The sequence below is a fragment of the Pinus tabuliformis genome, chromosome X (genome assembly GCF_031772625.1).
Source record: "Pinus tabuliformis cultivar Carrire ecotype Pingquan chromosome X, CPIR1, whole genome shotgun sequence".
In the NCBI taxonomy this organism is placed as follows: Eukaryota; Viridiplantae; Streptophyta; class Pinopsida; order Pinales; family Pinaceae; genus Pinus; species Pinus tabuliformis.
The window spans coordinates 794,240,802-794,264,658 of record NC_142308.1 but is presented as its reverse complement, the minus strand read 5'-3'; the positions used below and the strand labels follow the sequence as shown (position 1 = coordinate 794,264,658).

Below are 23,857 nucleotides of genomic sequence, written 5' to 3'. Positions count from 1 at the left end.
CGTTCCGTACTCAGATCCGGAACTCCTGTTATAGTGCTCCTGAGAATTCTCAGAGCTCCATGGTGCAAGTGACCCATCCTTTTGTGCCATAGTTCGTTCAAGTCTTTTTCCCCATGACTGCCTAATCTGTACAACCGATTACTTTTGATCCTGATCTGCACTTTCTTTTTCCAGCTCGGGTGTTTGACGTATACCTTTTCCTTGATGAAGTAGACGTCATAGCCCTTGCCTCGTAGTTGTGACACAGAAAGTAAGTTCATCCCTAATCCTGAGACATGCAACGCATTTGTGGCACGGAACTGCTCTCTCGATTCTATCTGAAAAACTATGGTACCCTTTCCTACTGGAGTACACTTTGCCTTGTTCCCCATGGCAATTTGAAAGTTCATTTTCTCTTCTCGATATTTTGAGAAACACTCCCTGATTCCTGTCATATGCCATGAGGCTCCACTGTCTATATGCCATACTTTTGATGATGCAGCACTAGTCATGCACACCACTTCTTCTTCCAACCTAGAAGCCAACATAGAGAAATTGAAATCTCTCTTTCTTGTGCAATCTTCTGAAAATCTGCGTGAGTCGCTTGAGGTGGATGCATCTGCATCGTGTTCTCGACCCATAACTGATTTTCCCTTTCTGTCTCTGATTACTTGCTCTGATACCATGTGAAAATTCTACCATTGCAGCAACTGATTTACTTTTCCTACTTATTTCATCATAAGTTATTCATGAAATTACTTCAACAAACATTAAAATAAATATTGTTGCAAATATCACATCATAATATAGAAACAAAAATATGCACACATTGACAGTTATTTTGGACTAATGTCCTCAGAAAAACCCAATGTGGGAAAACCTGTGCAGCAAGGGAGGATTTTATTATTCAGCAATTTTCTTGTACAACGGGGTGCCAAACTAGCTTATCCACAGATAGACAAACTTCCAGCACTTTCCTAAACGCGCGTAGGCCCTACTGACCTCTGCTACAACCTGAAACTCTCTACTTTAGCCTGAAATCCTCTACGTCAGCCTACTGAGGCTCGCGTAGCCTCTCTGGGCTTCTGTGTCACCCCTGCAGCCTTTGCATGGATGACGTAGGCCCTTCTAGCTCTGCGCAGTCTCTGCGTGGCTTCCTCTGGCTCTGCGTCTGCCTCTTCTGCGCTGATCTCCCGTTTCTCTATTCTATACTTGCTGCTTCCTGTCTACTCTCCAGACCACTGGTTCAATTTCTTAGCAAAACCCACTCCAGAAATTGAATTGACTGGTCTCCCTCAGTGTGTTCTCCAAGTGCCCTTCAAGCTTCCTCTTATAGTTTTTCTGTTAACATCTCAACGGCCGAGATTAAGTCCCTAATGAACGACTAAGATTAGATTTGGCTTGATCCATGAAGAGGCCGAGGCACAAAGATACTTATCATGGTAGTTTCCTTGCACTGAGATTTGTGCCACCGAGGAGGTGACCCTATAATCATAACCGAGATCTTGTACCTTACTGTTCCATTTGAAATTTCTGAGCTTGCTGCACCCATACAAAATCACAGAGTCCGAGTTTTCTATCTTTTTGTGGTGACCCTAGCGGGGTATTTACAGTTGTTTGTCCTCCATAATTAGCTGACATGACAGTGAACTGATGTGTCACATTTTATGAGCCGACATGACTGCATTTTTAATTTGTTTTGCTGGCCGACATGACTGCATTTTTAATTTGTTTTGCTGGCCGACATGATGAAGAAGATTGTGCTTGTCATTTGGCGGGCTGATCTAGACATTTTTATAGACTTGTATACACTACATAGGCTCAAGAAGAGCTTCTTCATATGGCATTGACTTTTTGACTTAATAATAAATCCTAAAGGCTCTCAATGGGAGCCACTAATAAATAAATAAACCTCTTGCTCACGAAACCCATGCAGCAAGGCATAATAATAAATATATTTTCTTAAAAATCATAATTACAATGTAATGAAGACCGAACCTAGTTACACTTTCTTCAACACTCCCTGTTAACTAGGGAGGTATTCATGATGGTACTTGGTCATTCTCAATCTGAAGAATTTCTCATAAGAAGAATTGGATTGGTAATTCCATCTGTATAGCATCATATCAACCAGCATTGTGATAGTGTAAGGCCTTGACTAACAATTCCATTTCTCCACGAGACCATGAGCTACAATGTTGGCGAGACCAATGACTATAGACACCTTCATCATTGTCTCTCAAGGTACATACCCACCCGGGTGTTCACTGAGTATGACCTTCTAGGACTATTCTTATCTTAGGTTCCCATCCCTCAAAGAATATCGGTTCTCTTGCCTACTCTTATCTTGGATGCCATACACATCCTGATAGAGCATCGAATGCCAGATGATTACCCGATCCTCCATTCTTTCTTCCAAGTGAAGACAAGAATGTTGTGTCTATCTCTCCCTCTCAATTAAGGAGGATACATCCATCACATGTCTACATTTCTCTTCATGGCCTTCACTAAGACTTACGGCTGTTAGTCCTTGTCTAGTGCATGACACATGAAATAGAAAAACACAACTGTCACTCCCTTTTAATCAGGGGTGACCCAATCCAAGCTCCCTCTTAATTAGGGACTTGTCTTTTCATCAACAACTTCTTCTTCGTGGGTCCTTCAGCTGCTTGATCAACTTCTTTCCTTGATGTCATGAAATTCAGTTGAGCTTCTTCCTTGTAGGGCATCAACCATCAATCACTTTCTTTCTTGGTTTGTCATGTCATTTCTTTCTTCATGGAAAGTGGCCTTCTTCATATCTGGAACCTTCGTCATATGGCTACTTCTTCCTCATCATGTTTCTTTCAGGAGTTTCCATCCACCACATGAATGCTAGTTGTACTTGTACTTTCAATTCTTGTTCCAATAGCCTTTCATGAACTCATCCAGATATTTATTCTAATGTTAAATCAAATCGTACCTTTCGAGATTGCTCTTCATCATGACATCTTCTTGTAGGTATCAACATCTTGCAGACATGTTGACACATCTCGCAAAGATATCCATTGTCAAGGGTCTTCATCTTTTCAGACTTCCATCAGAGTCTTCATATCTTTTCTGGGAGATTTCCTAGTCAAGCCTTCTTGGTCCTTTGGATGTTGATTGCCTTCATCATGGTTGCATATCTCACGATCTCTTCCTTCCTCACACATTCTGTTCCCAGGAGCTTTCAATCAGAGTTTCTTAATTGTAGTCAACCACCTCATACTTCATATGAGGACATATTATGTTGATTCATCTTAGTGTGACTTTATGCCTTCCTGCATCCTTTCAGAGGAGGAGATCCCTTTCCCTTGATCATGCTTCTCAAGATAGAAGTAATGATCCATGTTACTTGCAACCATATGACATGACATTACAGTATTAAACACAAACATACATACCTTATTTTACCTTTAGGTCATCTAGGCTTCTTTCAGTGGCTTCCTTGATTGAAATGTCTTCAACCGCTTCACCTGCTTCTCTTATGTCACCGTAACATCATTCATGAATTCCACAAGTTGGAGTTTCTAATGAACCACTTGCTTCCTCTCTAGATTAGTGAACCCTTTGATGAGGATTCTATTAGAGGATCTTGTATATCCCCATCTGGTAAATGTTTTCCTTTCAGACTAGATGTATGATGAGCCTTGTCCTGGATGACTTCTTTCTTTCCTTCCATATCCAATGAGATTTTCAAGAGCTATATCCTTCAGGTTTGACTGCCATGGATTTTGTCCTTCATGATTCCCATGGTGATGTCACGAGTTCTTTGTTTCTAATGATTCCCTGATGCCACAAAGCATCTTATTATCTTGGTCATCTCTATAACACAAGATTTAGGAGCCCATGATAGGACTTTTTTGTGAGGGATACCATCTTACTCATGGTAGAGATTTGTTAGTCCCTCTTTCCTTGGCTCCTTTTGTTCAGCTTCCTCCATCTTTCTAGTGATATGAGCTTCTTTCTATAACATTGAATCTTGGGTATACTTATTTAGTCTTGCTTCAGGACCAAACTTTTCTTTCCTTTCTGCACATGTTTGAGTTCTTTTAACCTTCAATACTTTTGCCATCAACTTGTCTTTCTGTATTTAGCATAGAGACCATAAGTTGTTGAATGAGGTAACTTTCTTATACCGTGGATATTTGTTACCTTGATTACCTGTTAGTGCATTATAGATCAGTGATGGTTATCTTCCTTCTTAGATCTTGTAGATGGGACCTTATGAAGATATCCTACATCCTTTGATACCCTTTACTTTCATGTAGATCAGATTTCATGTGATCTTCTTCATTGCACCTTCAGAGAATGAGTTTATCATATACATCTCTTTGACGTCTCCAATGTTGCGATATGAGGGGATCTTTCATAAGTATCCCTTTCCATAAATTCAGGGGAGACCTGTTGATATGTTCAATGCCTTAAGCTACTTAGATGACTATGTCTATCCTCCTTCTTCATGCAAGGAATCTTGATGACCAATCCAACCTATAGATGTCCTTGCAATCATGAAGTCATTTAAGCAAACTTGACTATAGATTGAAAAGATACTTACTTTCATGTGAAGATGAAATCTTCACCTTGATTGCTTTTATGATGGTTGAAGAAGATATATTAGAGCTTCTTCTTGGATGACCTTCTTACAAATGAGAGAGCCTTTCCTCAACATAAAAGATTGCTCCATTTTTATAACGATGATTGGTTGCTTCCTCGGATGATCTTCTTCTAGGGCAAGGAGATGATCCTTGCATGTTTTTATAACTTTGAAGATGACAATGTCTTCTTGCCTTCAATATCCTTTGCCTTTTTTTGTAGTGTAGATTTGGACTGCTTTTAGGATTTCAACCTGTTCCTAGATGGCGTGGTCTTTGATTTTGGGGTCCTTTGAGCTACGTTACTTTGTGGACACCTTGATAAGGGTCTTGATGGCCTTTTTATGATGACTATGGAGTTTAAAGCTCTCGCTGTTGTAGACTTGATCCTTTAATTTTGACAAATCCCTTCAACTTGCTTTGATGCCCTTCTTGAAAACAGATCCTTGTATGCCACTTTTTGCTGCCCTTCCTTTGACTTCAGCACCTTAACTCTGATACCATGTTGAAGAATCTTCGACAATTAGAGTTAGTGAGATTCTTCTTTCATGATAACTATTTGTGAGTTATTTAATTTTACTTCTTAGCACAATCTTCACTTGTTATTATTATTAGAGTGTATCTTCTTAATTCATCAAATAGCTACCAAAACAAAGACAAGAACACACAATGTTGGCTTTCTGCCAAGGCCAAAACCTCTCCTTATTGGAGAGGAAAACCCGCACAAAATTCTTCTTATAGAGATTCCAATTGACGAATACCAAGACCATGACCCTTGACCTATTATGCCACTCCATGGCCAAGACACCAATCCTCTTCTTTGTCACTGGTGAGATCATCTTCATCACTGCTACTTCACTGAGGTCATCATTATTACAGTTGGACCATTGCTGCACCTTCATTGATATCCTATCGTTGTAACTCATGTCTCCATCAATATTAATGTTGAGATCATAACTTCATCTTGAATGTATGTTAAGGCTGAATGTGTTACTGTTGGATCACTGAGATCAACATCATCACAATTGAGACTGTGATTGCGTTTTCTTGCACCGAGATCTTCCTTGCCATAACTATGTCAAGACTGTGCCACAAAGATCCTTTAACTAAGCCAAGACTGTAATCATGAAGAGGCCGAGGCATAAAGATACTTATCACGGTAGTTTCCTTGCATTGAGATTTGTGCCACTGAGGAGGTGACCCTGTAATCATAATCGAGATCTTGTACCTTACTGTTCCATTCGAAATATCAGAGCTTGCTGCACCAATACAAAATTACAGAGTGTCCGAGTTTTCTATCTTTCTGTGGTGACTCTAGTGAGGTATTTATAGTTGTTTGTCCTCCATAATTAGCTGACATGACAGTGAATCGATGTGTCAGATTATATGAGCCGACATGATTGCATTTAATTTGTTTTGCTGGCCGACATGATGAAGAAGATTGTGCTTGTCATTTGGAGGGCTGATCTAGACATTTTTATAGACTTGTATACATTACATAGGCTCAAGAGGAGCTTCTTGATATGACATTGACTTTTTGACTTAATAATAAATCCTAAAGGCTCTCAATGGGAGCCACTAATAAGTAAATAAACCTGTTGCTCATGAAACCCATGCAGCAAGGCATAATAATAAATTCATTTTCTTAAAAATCATAATTACAATGTCATGAAAACCGAACCTAGTTACACTTTTTTCAACAGATTCCTCCATCTGATCAAAAACTCCTTGATGACCTTGTTCTGCAAGTGTCTCTCACGGGTGTCCAGAATAGCCTTCAACTCTAGAACCAAATGCCCCTCATCATCCATCGGTGGTAACTCTGTAGCTTCTATCACCGACTGACCCAATGTCTTTTTTCAAGCAAGACACATGGAAAATTTTGTGAACTCGGCTCCCTGGGGGTAGCTCCAGCTCATACACCACCTCCCCAACTCTCCTAGTGACCTTGTACGACCCATAAAAGCAGGGCTTGAGCTTCTCGACCCCCTTCTGTTTGAGTGTTAATTGCCTGTATGGCTGAAGTCTCAGGAAGTCCAAATCCCCAACCTCAATCTGCCTTTCTACTCGGGCCCTGTCTGCATAGAGTTTTTGTTGGTTCTCTGCAGTCTGTAGGTTATCTTTGAGAGCCCGCAAAATATCTTGGTTCTCTTGAATCCAATCCTTGGCCCTAGGGCCCTTGTTGTCTCCAAACATCACATCAACAAAAGATAATGCATCATAATCGTACAAAGCTCTGAATGGGAACATACCTATGGATATGTGGTATGTTGTGTTGTAGTAGTACTCGCCCAAATGCAACCACTGTATCCATGCACGTTGATGGCCCGTCACATAGTAGCGTAGGTAGCCCTCTAGCCATTTGTTTACGATTTCCGTTTGCCCATTAGTCTGGGGGTGGTAACTAGTACTCGGGGTGAGCTCCGTGCCTACCGGTTGAAACAAATCGTGCCAAAATGTTGATTTGGAGTAGCATCAGATGTTCTCCAGCCACGAAATTTGATGGAGAGGTTGGGGCACATGAGGTCTCCAATACCCAGAAAGGTTTTGGATAGATTCTAAACAGATCAAGAGATATTAAAATAATAATATTTTTAATGGAGTCCCTAAGTCTAGACTAAGGGAAAATAAAATATTAATGTGTATTAATATGAATCTGTGTTAGAATGGTCCAAAAGACATGGATCAAGCTAGATCTAATCTTAGCCGTTGATTAGGGACTTAATCTCGACCGTTGAGATGTCAAGAGGAAAAGTATAAGAGGAGGCTTGAGGGTCACTTGGAGAATACACCAGAGTGATCAGTCATTCTATTGTCTAGAGCGGGGTTTGCTAAGAGAGATAGAATTAGTGGTTAGGAGAGCAACTGAGGGGCATTGAGTACAAAGAAACAGAGAAGGCAGAGATTGTGCCGGGAGAGCAACGCAACAATTAAGGAGAGTGACGTAGAGCCAGCAAGGGCTCACGCAGGGCCACACAGAGGCAGCCAAGTGCTGCACAGAGCACCAGAGAGGCCAACGTGTTTGACGTAGAGGCCCAGAAAGTTGACGCAGGGCCTCCTGGGGCTGATGCAGGCCAAGAAAGGTTGACGTAGCGCCATCATGAGACAGAGAGGCGCTGATGTAGTCTAGATTGGGCCGACACTGGGGTTGCAGAGCAGTTTTGTGCTGAGGAGCTGCCAAAAGGATTTTCCAGGGTTTCAGCCAGGAGATTTCTCTCGAACTGTGAAGCATGACTGCTAAGGAAATTCTTTGTTGGGTAGGCCAGTTTCGACACCCAGATAGTACTCTGATATTGCTTAATAAGAAAATCCTCGGATAGCTGCACCAGTTTTCTTGCACTGGGTTTTTCCGGGGACATTGGTCCAAAGATAATGGTGTCATGTGGTGTGTTTGTTCTTGTTTTTTTTAGTTGTTGGTCTGTAATATGTTGAGCATGCACTAATGTTTATTTTCAGTGTTTACTTTGTAAATAACTTGTTAAAGAAAAATAATAAGTAGGTATGAATAAATCAGAAAAAGTGCATGAAGGGTTTCTAAACTAAGTAAACTTAGAAACTTCAACACAAAACCCCCCCATGAATCTGTTGTCCCGATCACTGACAATGGTTTTCGGAAGACCACGAAGCCGAAACACCTCCCTGAAAAATAATTTAGCCACTTGTGAGGTCGAGGACGGGCTGAAATAGCGAAGAAGTGGGAAAATTCAGTGAATCTGTCTACCAACACGTATATGTAATCCTTGGCCTGGACTATTGGCATCCCGGTAATAAAATCCATCAAGATGCTCTCCCATTTCCCCTTAGGGATAGGAAGAGGTTGTAGCAACTTAGTAGGGTGTGTTTGCTCACCCTTGTTCCTTTGGCACATATCACACTCCCAGACGTGCCTCAGAACATCATCCTTAAGGCCCCTCCATGCAAAGCGCTCCCTGATAGCCATGTATGTCTTGGTAAACCCCTGATGCCTTGCTAACAGTGAGCCATGGGCGGCCTGCATGATCTTCTCCCTCAACTGGGATTTGGACACTAAATAAATCCGGTCCCGAAAGTAAATCACCTCGTTCATCACCCTATACCAGTCATCCGTCATTGCACCCTTAAGGACCTCACATGCAAATCGGTCCTTGGAATACTCCACTAGCAACTACTCCGTCCAATCTGGCGGAATGCTTATCAATAAGATGGTGGTTGGCCTCCTAGACAACGCATCAACTACCACATTGTGTTTACCCTTGACATAGTTAATGTCAAAGTCATATGCTTGAATCTTGCTCACCCACTTCTGTTGCCTCTCTTGTAGCTGCTTCTGCTCTAAGAAGAATCTAAGGCTATTGTGGTCTGTCTTCACCTGGAACTTGTTTCCCACCAAGTACTGCCTGAACTTGGCTAGCGCATGCATGATGGCTAACATCTCTTTGTCATAAATAGAGTACAACCTCTCGTGGGGTAGTAGCTTCCGACTCTCGAAAGCTATCGGATGTCCCCCTTGCATCAAGATTGCTCCTATGCCCTCCCTTGATGCATCACACTCAAGTACAAAGGGCTGTGTGCAATTTGGAAGTGCCAACACCGGGCAACTGCTCATAACCTGTTTGAGGTGCTCAAAAGCCTCCTGTGCCCCATCTATCCACTCAATTGCCCCTTTCTTTGTCAAATCAGTGAGGGGAGCTGCTAGTTGAGAGAAGCCCTTCACGAACATCCTGTAGTAGGTACAGACACCCACGAAACCCCTCAACTTTGTCACATACTGGAGCACTAGCCAGTGCTGGATGGCCCTGATCTTCTCCTCATGTACTCTCACACCATCCTCCCTAATGATATGCCCCAAATAGAGCATCCTTGTCAACCTGAACTCAAACTTGGATAGCTTGATGTAAAAATGTTGCTCCAAAATACGCAACACCGCCTCCAAGTGCTCATCTTAGGTCATGCTATAGATCAAATATCATCAAAGAACACCAACAAGAATTTCCGTAACTGCCCATGAAACATGTGGTTCATGTAGTATTGGAAAGTGATAGGTGCGTTGGTTAGCCGGAAGGGCATAACCAAGAACTCGAAGTGCCCATAATGACACCTGAAAGTTGTCTTAGGGACGTCTTGATCCTTCACTCTAATCTGGTGGTACCCTGAATGCAAGTTGATATTGGAGAAGAACTTACCTGGGCTTAGCTCATCCATCAACTCCTCTATGCGTGGGATGGACTAGCGGTTCTTCAGGGTCTTCTAGTTGAGGGCCCGGTAATCTATGTAGATGCATAATGTCCTATCCTTCTTCTTCACCAGGACAACTGATGAAGCAAAAGGGCTAGAGCTAGGCCTAATATGCCCAAGTGCCAACAACTCATGAATGGCCCTCTCAATCTCGTCCTGGTAAGCCTTGGGATGTCTGTACGGGGTTGTAATCATGGCCTGTACCCTGGGATCTAACTCAATCCTGTGCTCAAGTCCAAGGTCAGGTGGCTGCCCTGGCAGTATGTCTCTTAACACCTCCAGGTACCTGTCTAAGATGCCCTGTACGTCAGGGTGTGGTGGCCTAGGCTAACCCCTAGCCTCATAAATCCTCAACTCCACCGCCCACTCAATGTCACCATGCCTCAGGTCAGCCTCCATCCTGTGTGTTGAAATAGTGTGTGGTGGGTAAGAGTGCATGCCCCTAAGGATAAGCAAGTTGCCATCTGGCCCTGTAAACGCCATCTCCAACTTCCTCCAATCAGTAGCGACCCGACCAAGAGAATAGAGCCACTGTACACCCATCACCACATTGGTGTCTAGTACATCCACCAGAAAGAAATGATTCGTGATTGAATAGTTTCCCATAGTCACTGTCAGAGCGGGAACATAGCGTGTACACTGCATGGTCTTGTCCCGCGCCACAAGGATTGAGAACCTCTCAAACTCCTCGATAGTGATCCCTCTCCTTTGTGCCATCTGTGCATCAATGAAGTTGTGGGTGGACCGACTGTCCACCAAAACTGAGACACGCTGCCCCTGCGCCTTGCCTTTGATCCTCAATGTTAAAAACTTAAGTACCCCAAGTAAGGACGCAAGTACCACTCATGCTGGTGCGAAAGGGGCTCCCTTGGGAGGTGGTGGTCCCCTCTCCACGTGTGCCACACTGTCATCTCCACCTGTCTCCAACTCTACATCGTTCTCCGGGTTACTGTCAGAGCATACCTCAATGTAGTGGGCCTTGCCCGTTATGCATCTATGGCCTGGTGCCTAAGTTTCCTGACAAGTGAAGCATAGCTTCCTCCTCTGGTTCACCTCATCCAATTGTCGTCGCACCTGGTTGGCTCTCAGTGGTGGAGCCTTAGTCTCTCCCCCCCTCTACTGGAACCCCTGTCTGGGTGGTACTAGAACTCTAGTCCTGGGTAGAGCATCCTGCAAGTCTCGCGCTCTCCCAATTGCGTCTTGCAAGGTGGTGGGCCTATTGGATTTCACCAATCCCCTTAGTGGCTTTGCTAGTCCCCCTACAAACATGAAAACCCTCCTGGGCTATGATAGGTCAGGCACCATCACTGACAACCTCAGAAACTCGAAGATGTAGGCCTCAACACTCCTTGTCTGCTTGAGCCTTTTCAACTCCCCAAAATGCTCCTCTAGGTCTCTCCTCTCAAAAGTTAAAACACTCCAAAACCTTGTAGTGAATTCCTCATAGGATGTAACCCCTACATGCCTCATTGTGGTTTTTCCATGGAACCACCAGTCATGGGCTTCTCCCTCTAAATGCATCATGGCAATCTTAATTGCCTCCACCTCCGTCATCTGGTTGAGTTGGAAGTAGACATCTAACTTCTAAACCCATGCTTTCGCTGAGCTCTTAGACGAACCATCAAAATTTAGGAGGAACAATCTCCCCATGGTGCGCTGCAAATCGGTACCATGCGTGTAGCTTCCTCCGCCTTTCCCTTTTCCCCTGTTGTTACCCTTCAACTGAAAAAAGTCCTTGAAGGTAATGGCCTCTCTAAAGTCGGGCCCATAGGACTAATACTCCACAAAATAGTCCCCCATGGGCATCTCCTCTTGTGCTTGCGGCCCTCCAACACTAGATGCTAGAAACGTGGGGATAGTGGACCTGGATGGTGTACTGGGAATGAGTGGTGCGTTGGGGCCATGAACGCCATGGTGATGTGAAGTGCCAGAGCCCTCGCCAAATTGGAATTCCCCTTGATGTTGGAATTATGATATAAGTGTTGTCCTTGATGGCAATTCACACAGATGTCAGATCATAGTGCAGCAGGTCAGTAGCAAAGAGTTGATGATCAAACTACAAAGAATGAAGAAAGAAGAGTATATACGCAGGTTCACTATATACCAAGTCGCGTACATATGCATGTTATACGTAGGTTCACTATGTACCAAGTCGCGTATATACCGGGTTCGCTATATACCAAGTAGGGTATACACGCAGGTTCACTATATACAAAGGTGCGTATACACGCGGGATTGCTGATCAAAAGTCGCGTACACGTATGCACGCACTTTCATGCACGGAAAAGCGCGTACATGTGGGAAAACTTATGTTTGGGTCCGTGGTATTTAGACCTATGGTTTTGGTCCTTGGTATTGCGTCCGAAGTGTTGAACCCAGGAATTGGGTCCCTAGTATTGGTTCTCAATAGTTTTGGACCGTGGTATTGAGTAAGGCCTAAGACTATAAAAGGAGAAGAAGATCATTAGGCAAAAGCATGGAGAAAGTCTTGAATATCTGATGAAGTATGAGATCCAGTATGCAGGTTATGGGTTCATGATGCATTGCTTGATCTAAGCTAAGGAGGAATCTCAACGGTTGATGAAGAACAAGATCTAAGGATAGATTGGGATCTAATGGCTTGGAATGAATCATCTCTATACGGTTTGATTTTGTTTAGTCTAGATCTATATACTGACGCATGTAATGTTCTGTAAATGTCATGATCTGGGTATAACTCAAGCTTGGAATAGCTGCAAATCATGAATGAATATTTACAGATGTATACGCTGGTTGACTATGATAAAAGAGCGTACATACGCAGGTTAGATACATCTAAGTAGTGTATACCATATGAGCTATGATGTTTGAAGTTATAGGTGTTTCTGGTTGTTGATGAGTTCTGATGACTGTTTACTGGTGTCAATATTCTGCATATTTAGATTGGTTGATTATGTTTAGCTTCAGTATTGATGGATGAGATCTATAATGGATCAGGATCATAATGACTTATCTTTATGTGATTTGATGAACTAGATCTGGTTGCTAACATACATATTATCTTTGTATATGTAATGATCTGGGTATGTCTGAAGTCAGGAAGTGGAGCGAAGTTATAGGTAAGTAATTAATGACATATACGCTGGTTCTCCTTGGTGAAGTTGTGTATACACGCTGGTTCGGCACTTCCAAGTAGCATATGCACTCTGATGCATGATTTTTGATGATACAGTTGGTTCTAAATATTGTTGTAGAGTTCAGTGTTCTGCTCTGTGTTTTGGTGACTGCATTTTGTTGATAGGGTTTCAGTGATTCAGTATTGGGTGATTCAGAGATTGATGATGCTAGTGTTGATTGATTGTGTGCTTCAATGATATTGATGGGTCTAGTATGAAAATTGGATGAAACGTGGCCTTCAGATTATGATGTTGTGTTCCATGAGTATCCAGTCTGAAAATTCATGAAACGTGGTACCTGGAGGAAGAAAGAGAAGGTTGTAGCCTTCTGTAGGTCGACACCTACATACTAGTACATCAGCTAGTACAAGAGCTAAGGGGGTGGTAGCTCCCTTCCAGTAGCAGCTGGAAAACAAGTGAAGGTTGGAGCATTCAGTAGGTCGGCACCTACGTACTAGTAAAAGGATCGGCTAGTACAAGAGCTAAGGGGGTTGCCGCTCCCTTTCAGGAGAAGCTGGAGAACGAGAGAAGGTTGTAGCTCTCTGCAGGTAGAAGCCTGTGTACTGGTATAAGACTGCACCAGTATAGAAATATTGTAAAAAGAAGTTTCTTATTAAAAAAAGATAGAGACAACTTGCAGCAGGTGGTTTTCACCCACATTGGGTTTCCACCTTATATCTTGGTGTTCATGTGTGCTTCTTGTGTGTGATGATCTGTTCTGTTTTATTGCTCCTGTTTACTGTTCATATGGTTAATAACGTTTTGATGCATTCATTAAGCATCAACTCACTGAATCATAAGTTTACTGGATATACACTTGTTGGATTAAACACAGTTGCGTATACACGCGGTTTGACTTAACTGAAGTAGCGTATATGAATCTGAATATGGAAATGAAAAAGCTATAATGATTTGATAATACTGATTCACCCGCCCTCCCTCTCAGTATTATTTCCAACACTTGAATCCATTTGCCCTTGTTGTTGCTACAAGTTTGCTACCTCAGCTCCTCAATACCGTTAGACAAATCCTGAACAACCTTGAGAAGGTGTTGGGAAAACTCCTTCTCTTTACTCCGTTTGTCTCCCTCATTAGCTGCCATGTTTGGCGTTTCAACCTCCGATTCAACTATCACTGGATTTAGGGTAATTTGTAATTACTTCTCTCTACTCCTGTACCTCTGCCTCCGGTAAGTCACGTTCTATTGGCCTTCTGGTGTCATAGATTGATGTTGGTCCCAGAGGCTGAGCCAAGACTATGAACTCTGATACCACTGTAGTATTCCTAACGGGAATATACAATGATAAACAAAGCAAACATAGCAAAAACACACATGAAATTTACACAAAAATCGGACACCATATATTGAGCCAAAAACTGCTAAGTCTTGAGCCATTTTATTATAAAATCATGGGGTTACAATCTGGTGCTTGGAAAGTGTGCACCTAGGCTTGCTCAAGGCAAGCTAGCAAAGCCCAAGTGATGAAGACGAGTCCCCAAATGCTGCTGGCTGATCTCTTTATGGCTCTGTGTTGATCTCCCAAGAAAACTGAACTGCTGGCTGCAAGAAATGGTTGCTAGGGCCTCCTCCGGTGCTCAGAAAATTTTGGGACATTAACCCTGGGCTCTCCTCGAATAACCCACAAAAACCCACGAAGAAATTGGCCAAATGTTGACCTCGAAATTTCAGCCCAATTTCCCCTACCTCCTCCAGCTGCCGCGTATTTCGACACACCTGAAAATTTTGTTGTTGAGTGTCCCCAAAATGGCTAAAATCTTCAGCAAAACTCATTCCCAAAATCTCCCACAAATCTCAACCCAAAATTCCTTCTCTCCTTGATTCCCACGTGTGGCACAAAAAAGAGTTGCACAGTCACTGTTGAAAATCCTCCACACTCCCACTACAATGCTCTCGGATTGTTTTGAAAATGATGGGAATTTCCTCCTAGGGCTGGCACTCGAAGTCCACCAAAGCAAGGGGTGAGATTCTTGCCTGAAAATCTTGTGCTTAACAACACATGCAAACTTGGCCTCCAGCTCAAGCGTGCTAGTCAAGGTGAATGCTCAAATGATCAAGAATGCCCAAAATGAGTGTCTACTCCTATTTTGCCATTGTGCCTCCGAATTGCCCATGTGGGGCCCAACCATCAAGCTCCCCATTGTTTTCCCTCCAAGGAGTGCGTATTTCTAAGGGGGGCGTATTTCTCTATGAGTGGTCCTCACTTTCCACCAACATTTCGATTTTCTTCCTTTTCTCCTAAGTTGGGCCTTTCCTTTGTTCCAATACTCAAGTGCGGCCCCATAAACCACTTTTCCTAAGTTTAAATGCAAAATAAGACAAAATTGGCAAAATTGATATTTCCCCTTAGCAATATTGCTAGGTGGGAATATCACATTGTTAAAATTGGCAACTAGGGCCAAACTCCATGTGGATCACCTTATTTATAGCTTCTGATATTTTTCCTAGATTCCTCTCATCAAGAGATGTAGGATTGATCTAAAGATCATCTGATTCCGATAAATATTTACGGAGATATGAATTTATTTTGATTATGGACAAATTGTCAAGGTTGGCTAGCAAACTTATGTAGGCTCAGGGGCCCAACAGTGACGTCTATTCATCCTCAACGTTTGCATAAAAATACAAGGAACATTCTCCTCATTTGGACAATTCAATTCACTCATCTTCTCTCTCTCTCCCCTACGCATAAAAGGAGCCTCTCTCTCTCACACGTGTGGCTGAAAGGAAGACGTCCTAGGTCAAGGAAGACTCAAAAAGGACGCTAGGGCAGCAAGTCATCTCTTTGACCAGCATTGACCAAGCGTTGACCTTCTAGAAGTGCGGATTGGGTGTGGTTGCCTCTCCTAGGTAGGGCGCAATTTTTGGCACGAAAACCGAGGTGATTTGACCTCTTGTTTGACCGCTGTTTACTGCCCTAGTTTAGGGCTGTAGTTGACTTCAGAAATCTGCAAATTGATTGTACTTTTGGGGCTGTTCAAGGGCTGTTTCTTCAGGTTGTTCAAGGACAAGTTGACCGGAAATTGACCAAGCATTTTAGAGGTCAATTTCAGCTAGTTTGACCAAGTTTGACTTTGCTGATCTAGGGTTTGCTGCTGCTGATATAAAATTACAGAATTCAGATTTTGTACTATTTCTCTTTGCTGAACTATTGAAGATAAAAGAAGATTTGTTCAAAAGGTTTCCCCGCATTGGGGTTTGTCCCTGGCTCGCTGCCACATCTTGTGTCTCTTGTCTTGGCTTGTTTTCTGTTGATCATTTAATGTTCTATCTGCACTTTACTTAATGTATATGTGATTGCTAATCTGTGGCTAATAAGAAGAAAAATAAGTAAACTGCTCTAAGCATAGAACATATCATAATTTAACATGGTATTGAAGCTGAGGTGAAGACAAAGCCCAAGCAAGAGCAAGAGAAATCACCAAAGAGAAGGTTGGCGAGGCTCTCTTAAAGAATCATGGGGTCCTCAACACACTTCCCTGTTGAAGACAAACTTCGTGAAAACTCTGACTATCACGGATGGAAGATGTCTCTCGATCTAGCATTAGAAGAGCAGGAAGTGTTGGACCATGTGAGAGGTGGGATTGTTGAGCCTCCATCAAATGCATCCGCTGCTGCTAGGAACAAATGGACCAAGGGAGAAGTCAAAGCAAGGAAGATCATCCGGGACTCTATCGACAAGCGCTTGGTGGCCTATGTTTTCGAGGTGAACACCTCTAAGGAAATCTACGATAGACTGGTGAGTTTATTTAAAGTTAATGATGCAAATCAAGTCTTGTTTCTTAGAAATAAGCTGAAGGAAATTAAGAAGGGCAAAGATGAGAGTATGCAAGCATATTTCTTCAGGATCACCGAGATCAAGAACGATCTCCTATCTATTGGGGAAGTAATTCCTGACATGGAAATGACACTCAAACTCTTGCAGGACTGCCATCTGAATGGTATATATTCAGGACTACTCTTCTCAACAATAATGTAATTCCTGGATTTGAGGAATTAATGGCAAGATGCATTCAAGAAGAAACGAGGATGGAAGAGCAAGAAATGCCCATACTTAAAGGTCATCTCTCTGCCTTTTCTTCTCATACTAAAAGAAGAAACAATTCCAGGGCTAAATTCGAAGGAAAGGCTGGACCAAAGGGTTGAAGAAAAGGACGATGTTACAATTGCAATAAAACGGGTCACTATGCAAGGGAGTGCCTTGATAAAAGGGACTCACATCGGGATGATGATCAAAATCCCTCTCAAGGCAATTAAAGGAATGGCAGGTCAAATGGCAAAGGTAAAAGAAGTGTCAGAAATCAAGGAAGAGGACAACCATTCAAGAAGGCAAGAAATTCCAGTTATGAATCTAACACTGTTAATAATAAGCAAGATGAATATTATCTACTAGCAGCTCTATCTACTACTGCTCCCTCGGACTCGCTGGGAAATTGGCTTATTGATAGTGGTGCTTCAAGGCACTTCACTGGTTACAAAGAAGCTCTCTATAATCTGATAGAGAAGGAAACCAACCTGGAAATTGTTCTTGGAGATAATTCAAAATATCCCGTGAAAGGCGTAGGAAATGTCACTCTTGAATTGAATCAGGGTAATACCATCCACTTGCAAGATGTATTATATGTACCTGCTCTAAAAAAGAACCTGGTGTCCATTTCGGCAATGGAAGACAAAGGCTACAAGGTGGCCTTCAGCGATGGCAAGGTATGTGTATGGAAAAAGAACTTTAAAGATGCTTTTACTCTTGGGACTCGAGTTGATTCATTATATCAGGTCGGAGGAAGTCCGCTGGGTGTCAGGTCTTGTGACACATCCCTTCAGTCCGAACTATGGCATCAGAGGTTTGCTCACCTTCATTATAAAGCTCTACCAGGTGTAAGAAAAATGGTGACCGGGATGCCCGAGTTCAGATTAGAGCAAGAAGGTGTATGTCCAAGATGTGTCGAAGGATAGCTCAAAAGGGGACCATTCCCCTCAAGCCAAAGCAAGACCTCCGATATATTGCAGTTGGTTCACTCAGACATATCCAGTATGATGCCTTTGAACTCCTTGGGAGGATATCTATATTACCTCACTTTTAAAGATGATTATTCTCGTAAGACTTGGATATAATTCTTGAAAAAGAAGGATGAAATGTTCTCCTGGTTTTGGCACTTCAAAGCCTTGATCGAGAATCAAACCGAAAAGAAGATCAAGATCTTAAGGACTGATAATGGGACTGAATATGAATCCAATGAGTTTCATGACTTTTGCAAAGAGGCTGGCATTAAGAGGGAGACTACTACACTATATACTCCTGTGCAGAATGGTGTGGCGGAAAGGAAGAATCGTACAATTGTGGAAGCTGTTTGTGCTATGTTCCATGATCAAAGACTTCCGAAGTTTCTATGGGTCGAAGCTGCAAATACCGCCGTATATGTACAAAGCCGATGCCCTCATCAAGCATTGGGTTCCAAGACTCCCGAAGAAATGTTCACCGGTAAGAACCCTGACGTATCTCATTTTAGAATTTTTGGAAGCCCTGCATATTTTCATGTGCCTAAAGAAAAAAGGAATAAATTGGGTGCATCTGGAAAGAAAGGAATCTTCGTGGGCTATAGCGAAAATACTAAGGTTTATAGAATCTATGTAGTTGGTCAAAGGGAAGTAGAGATTTGTCATGATGTCACCTTTGACGAAGATATGGCTCTTAGCAAGGTAGACAATCTTCCTACTTTAAGGGGATCTAAAGAAGCTGACACTGGGGAACCGAAGGAAAAAGAAGATGAGACGATGCTCGATGTGGAAGAACCTATGGATCCTATTGATCCTCCTCCGCAAGAGCCTTCCTCTTCTAGGAAGAGGCCTTCATGGCTTAGGGGGACACTTGATGATGCTGAAGGACACATTGCACCCCGAGGAACCTTCCGTGAAAGTAAGAAGCCGAACAGGTATCAGGGATACCTGACCATCATGAGCACAATCATCCAAAATGAGCCTTCGTCATTCACAGATGCCGTCAAGCATCAAGTATGGAAGGATGCTATGACCGAGGAATATGAGTCCATTATGAAAAATGATGTTTGGGATGTGGTCCCCAGACCCCAGGACAAAGCAGTTGTCACTTCAAAATGGCTTTACAAGATAAAGCATGCAGTTGATGGAAGTGCGGAAAAGTATAAGGCTCGTTTTGTCGCTCGTGGCTTCTCCCAGAAGGAAGGTATAGACTATAATGAGATATTTGCACCTGTTGCCCGATATACCACCATCCGCTCGATCATAACCGTTGCTGCTTTGCAAGGATGGAACCTACATCAGATGGATGTCAAGATTGTGTTCTTACATGGTTCGATCGAAGAGGAGGTCTATATGGAGCAACCCGAAGGATTTCAGATTTATGATCAAGAATCTCATGTGTGCAAGTTGAAGAAGGCCCTCTATGGGCTAAAGCAAGGACCCCGAGCATGGTATGAGAGGATCGATAACTACTTGATGAAGTTGGGCTTCACTAGGAGTGAAGCTGACCTTAACCTTTACTTTAAGGTTATAGATGACAAGCCTCTCATACTGGTGCTATATGTTGACGACCTCTTTCTAACAGGTGCAGACCCTCTCATTCACGAATGTAAGAGGGAGCTGGCTTCTGAGTTCGAGATGAAATACCTAGCACTTATGCACTATTTCCTAGGACTGGAAGTCGGGCAGAGACCAGGGGAGATTTTCCTATCTCAAGGAAAATATGTGGTGAAGATATTGGAGAGATTCGGCATGGTGGACTGCAAGCCCGTAACTACCCCGATGGAGCTTGACTTCAAGAAGTTAAGCGGTTGTGCTGCCAAACCTGTTTTACGAAATGCTATCGAGTATTGTCAACTCGTCGGAGCATTAATGTTCTTGGTGAACTCTCGTCCGGATATATGCTTTGCAGTCAACACATTGAGTCAACATATGGTTGAGCATCACCTCTCACATTGGATTGGTGTTAAGAATCTGTTGTGATATCTTCGTGGCACAATCACTCATGGGTTGAGATACACTGCCGGAGATGTGAGACTACTTGGGTATACTGATGCTGATTGGGCAGGCAGTGTGGTGGACCGAAAGAGCAGTTCCGGGTGCTGTTTGTCTTTGGGATCTGCCTTGATATCCTAGATGAGTAGGAAGCAGAAATCGGTGGCTTTGAGCAGCGCCAAGGCAGAGTACATTGCTGCTAGCATGGCCTCCCATGAGGTAGTCTAGTTGCGAAAGCTCTTTAGTGAGCTGTTTGGATTTACATTGGATACCACTGTGATTTTGTGTGACAACCAGAGTGGGATCCGTTTACGAGAGAATTTCGTATTTCATGATCCCTCCAAGCATATCGATATCAGGTACCAGTATATTCGAGATATGGTGCAGCGAGGAGCAATAAGGCTCCAACATATCGGTACAGATGAATAGGTTGCTGACATTTTGACAAAGCCCCTAGGAAAGGTCAAATTCCTGACTTTCCGAGAACTACTTGGTGTCGTTTAGAGACCCTGTTATGAGGGTCGAGTATGATGTATTGAGCTCTGGGAGTTGCAGGGGGCGCAGGGTACTTCTTGGAGCGACGTGACCATAGGGCGACTCACTATCCCCTGTGACACGCCGTGGCGACTGTGGAATAGGATGATTAGTTCTTCTGTGGGTCAGGATGATTCGTTCTTCATGGCGACTGTGGAACAGGATGATTAGTTCTCTTGTAGGCTAGGATGATTAGTTCTCCGTGGCATCCACTAGACAGGATGATTCATTCTCCTGTGGACAGGATGATTAGTTCTCCTATCGAGGCATCCTACCCATGTAGTCTGGGACTCATGGGAAGTACCTCTGATCTGATTAATGAGCAGGGAAATGAGGTTAGGGACCATAGTAGTACTATCGATGGACACATCGCTATATCTACCATACTCCCCATGCTAGGATGACCTCCATTGATCTGGGATCAGTGAGAGTGGTTCACAGTCTGAGACTGACTTCGAGCCAGTGGAGGATGGTATGATACATCCTCGATCATTTCTTCTTCTTCATAGTTCAAGCAGTGCAAAGCATAGCATAGCATAGCAGAGAAGAGCAGAGCGGAGTCAAGCTGTACAAGACAATGCATTTGATGGGTGGATAGCAGTGACGGTCTGACGGATTGCAGATGAAGTTCTTCCTAGTTGAGAGGGAGTGTTAAAATTGGCAATTAGGGCCAAACTCCATGTGGATCACCTTATTTATGGCTTCTGATATTTTTCGTAGATTCCTCTCATCGAGAGATGTAGGATTGATCTAAAGATCATCCGATTCCAATAGGTATTTATGGAGATATGAATTTATTTTGATTATGGACAAATTGTCAAGGTTGGCCAACAAACTTATGTAGGCTCAGAAACCCAACAGTTACGTCTATTCATCCTCAACGTTTGCATATAAATACAAGGAGCATTCTCCTCATTTGGACAATTCAATTCACCCATCTTCTCTCTCTCTCTCTCACATGTGGCTGAAAGGAAGACGTCCTAGGGCAAGGAAGACACATAATGGAAGCTAGGGCAGCAGGCCATCTCTTTGACCAGCGTTGACCAAGCGTTGACCTTCCAGAACTGCGGATTGGGTGTGGTTGCCTCTCCTAGGCAGGGCGCAATTTTTGGCACGAAAACTGAGGTGATCTTACCTCTGGTTTGACCGGTGTTGACTGCCCTAGTATAGGGCTGCAGTTGACTTCAGAAATCTGCAAATTGACTGTACTTTTGGTGCTGTTCAAGGGCTGTTTCTTCAGGCTATTCAAGGACAAGTTGACCGGAAATTGACCAAGCATTTTAGAGGTCAATTTCAGCTAGTTTGACCAAGTTTGACTTTGCTGATCTAGGGTTTGCTGCTGCTGATATAAAATTACAGAATTCTGATTTTCTACTATTTCTCTCTGCTGAACTATTGAAGATAAAAGAAGATTTGATCAAAGGGTTTCCCGGCATTGGGGTTTGTCCCTGGGTAGCCGCCACATCTTGTGTCTCTTGTCTTGGCTTGTTTTCTGTTGATCATTTAATGTTCTATCTGCACTTTGCTTAATGTATATGTGATTGCTAATCTGTGGCTAATATGAAGAAAAATAAGTAAACTGCTCTAAGCATAGAACATACCATAATTTAACACACATGGAAAGATGTGCACCGCTATTGATTAGTTTTGACTCTTGAGCAACCATATGTTGAGAGTTCCTCATCCAATGGAAAAATTCCATGTGGCATGTCAACGTCCAATCTAGCTCTGCAATGAGACACCTTGTTGACTTTTTGACTTCTGAGACCACATTGCATTGGGAAACATGAATTGCCTTGGAAAGTGTGAAATTGTTGCTGATTGTGATACTGCCATGTCTAAGAAACATTTGCGGGAAATACGGTAGCAAAGCTAAGGACACCGACAAACTCTATAGATTCGTAAACATGTGAAAAGGCATAGGTGCACCCGACGTGGGCTAGACATGCCCCTACACTGGTGATCACCCTGACTGCTAGTCATGGGAATTTCAGACACATGGGAGGTTCATTGATTGCCATATTCTTTTGCCAGAAAAATATGTAGGCTGCAGTAAAAGGAGCAATCACCACTATTGCATAGAATAGAAGGTGCATTGCATGTTGAATTCCCTTACAAAGTTTTCCTAGAGCTTTATCTTTTGTGGTCAAGGGGACTATTTGATAACAATAACTCTTCCACAAGGATTACCCAAGACCCATTGTTAGTTTTTTGATTTATTGCTACTACTTCTAAAAGTTTTCTATGGTTCTTAGTGGTGCCCCAAGCATATCTGTTGCTTGCTTGCTTTTGTCCATTCGCCTCCTGTTTCTCCCAAAGGTAACAACACTTGTTATTTTACTGTTCTGCAATGTCAATGGATGGGTGTAGTTCTGGAATTCTATATGATTAGCTTATTTATTTACCTGGCGTATACTATTTATATTATTCTATTCTAATTTAGTGGGGAGCTGTGTTCTTCCCTTCAAAGTGATTGCCCCCTTATATCTTTTTTCTGTCATATGGATTTATTGGTCATCCTTCCTTAAATATTGTCTTTATAATCGCCATAAAGATATAGATGAGACAAATATATGTCTTGTTGTAACATTTATTAGGTGCATGCTTTTGATTGAATCAGTTGAGGTCAGGGAAACAAAAGTTTTCTTATTCTTTTGACAGTTAGAGCGACCTTTGATGCAGTGATTTCCAATGGATTACTTTCAGGTAAAATGTGGTGTAAGAGGTGATGTTGGACCAGCTTGTAATGCTGTTGGTATGATTGATCGTTATATTCTAGGTATTAGGCACCTGCATCAGCGGCCGGTGTATGTGCGGACAAAGGTAATATGATCTTTTAGAGTAATATAGTGCTTTCTTATTGGATGGAATTTACTGCATGGTAACAATTGGCCATTGTTTGAAGCATCTTTATTTGAGTTTCAATATATATGGTGTAGGAGTGCAGTGTCAATTCTCCAGATTATGGTCCAGTTCCATCAAATGCTCCTTCGTGGTGCCATGCTCCTTTTGACCCTGAAGGGATTCTAAGGTAAGCTATTTTAAAAATCTGCTATATCTTGATCAAGATCTTTAACGTTCTCAGATGTTTAATAATATATGAGGAAGAATGGATGTTATCAGGCATATTGTCAACTGATGTCAAGCCAGAAATATTGTATCTTTCAATATGGACAGTTTAAATTTCAAAAGACACCGATAGAAGATAGAGACTCGTGTAGGAATAACAATGTGGGCTTTTATCTCACAAAGCCATTCTCTATGTACCATGACAATTGTAGTTCACATATATAGATCACCAGTAGTGTCAGAAAAGAGACTATACCTGTGGTGGATACAAAGTTGCTACA

At 42.6% G+C, this 23,857-nt stretch overlaps 1 protein-coding gene across 2 annotated transcripts in view; it reads left to right on the top strand.

Annotated features, from left to right (window-relative positions):
* The window catches only part of LOC149142210 (uncharacterized), a 402,089-nt gene that overhangs the window by 196,542 nt on the left and 181,690 nt on the right, over positions 1-23,857 (top strand). For both annotated transcript variants that reach the window (XM_089452873.1, XM_089452872.1), the window contains exons 7-8: positions 23,214-23,330; positions 23,447-23,538. In XM_089452873.1, coding sequence (XP_089308999.1) covers positions 23,214-23,330; positions 23,447-23,538 — 209 coding nt within the window. The remainder of the gene's footprint in view (positions 1-23,213; positions 23,331-23,446; positions 23,539-23,857) is intronic.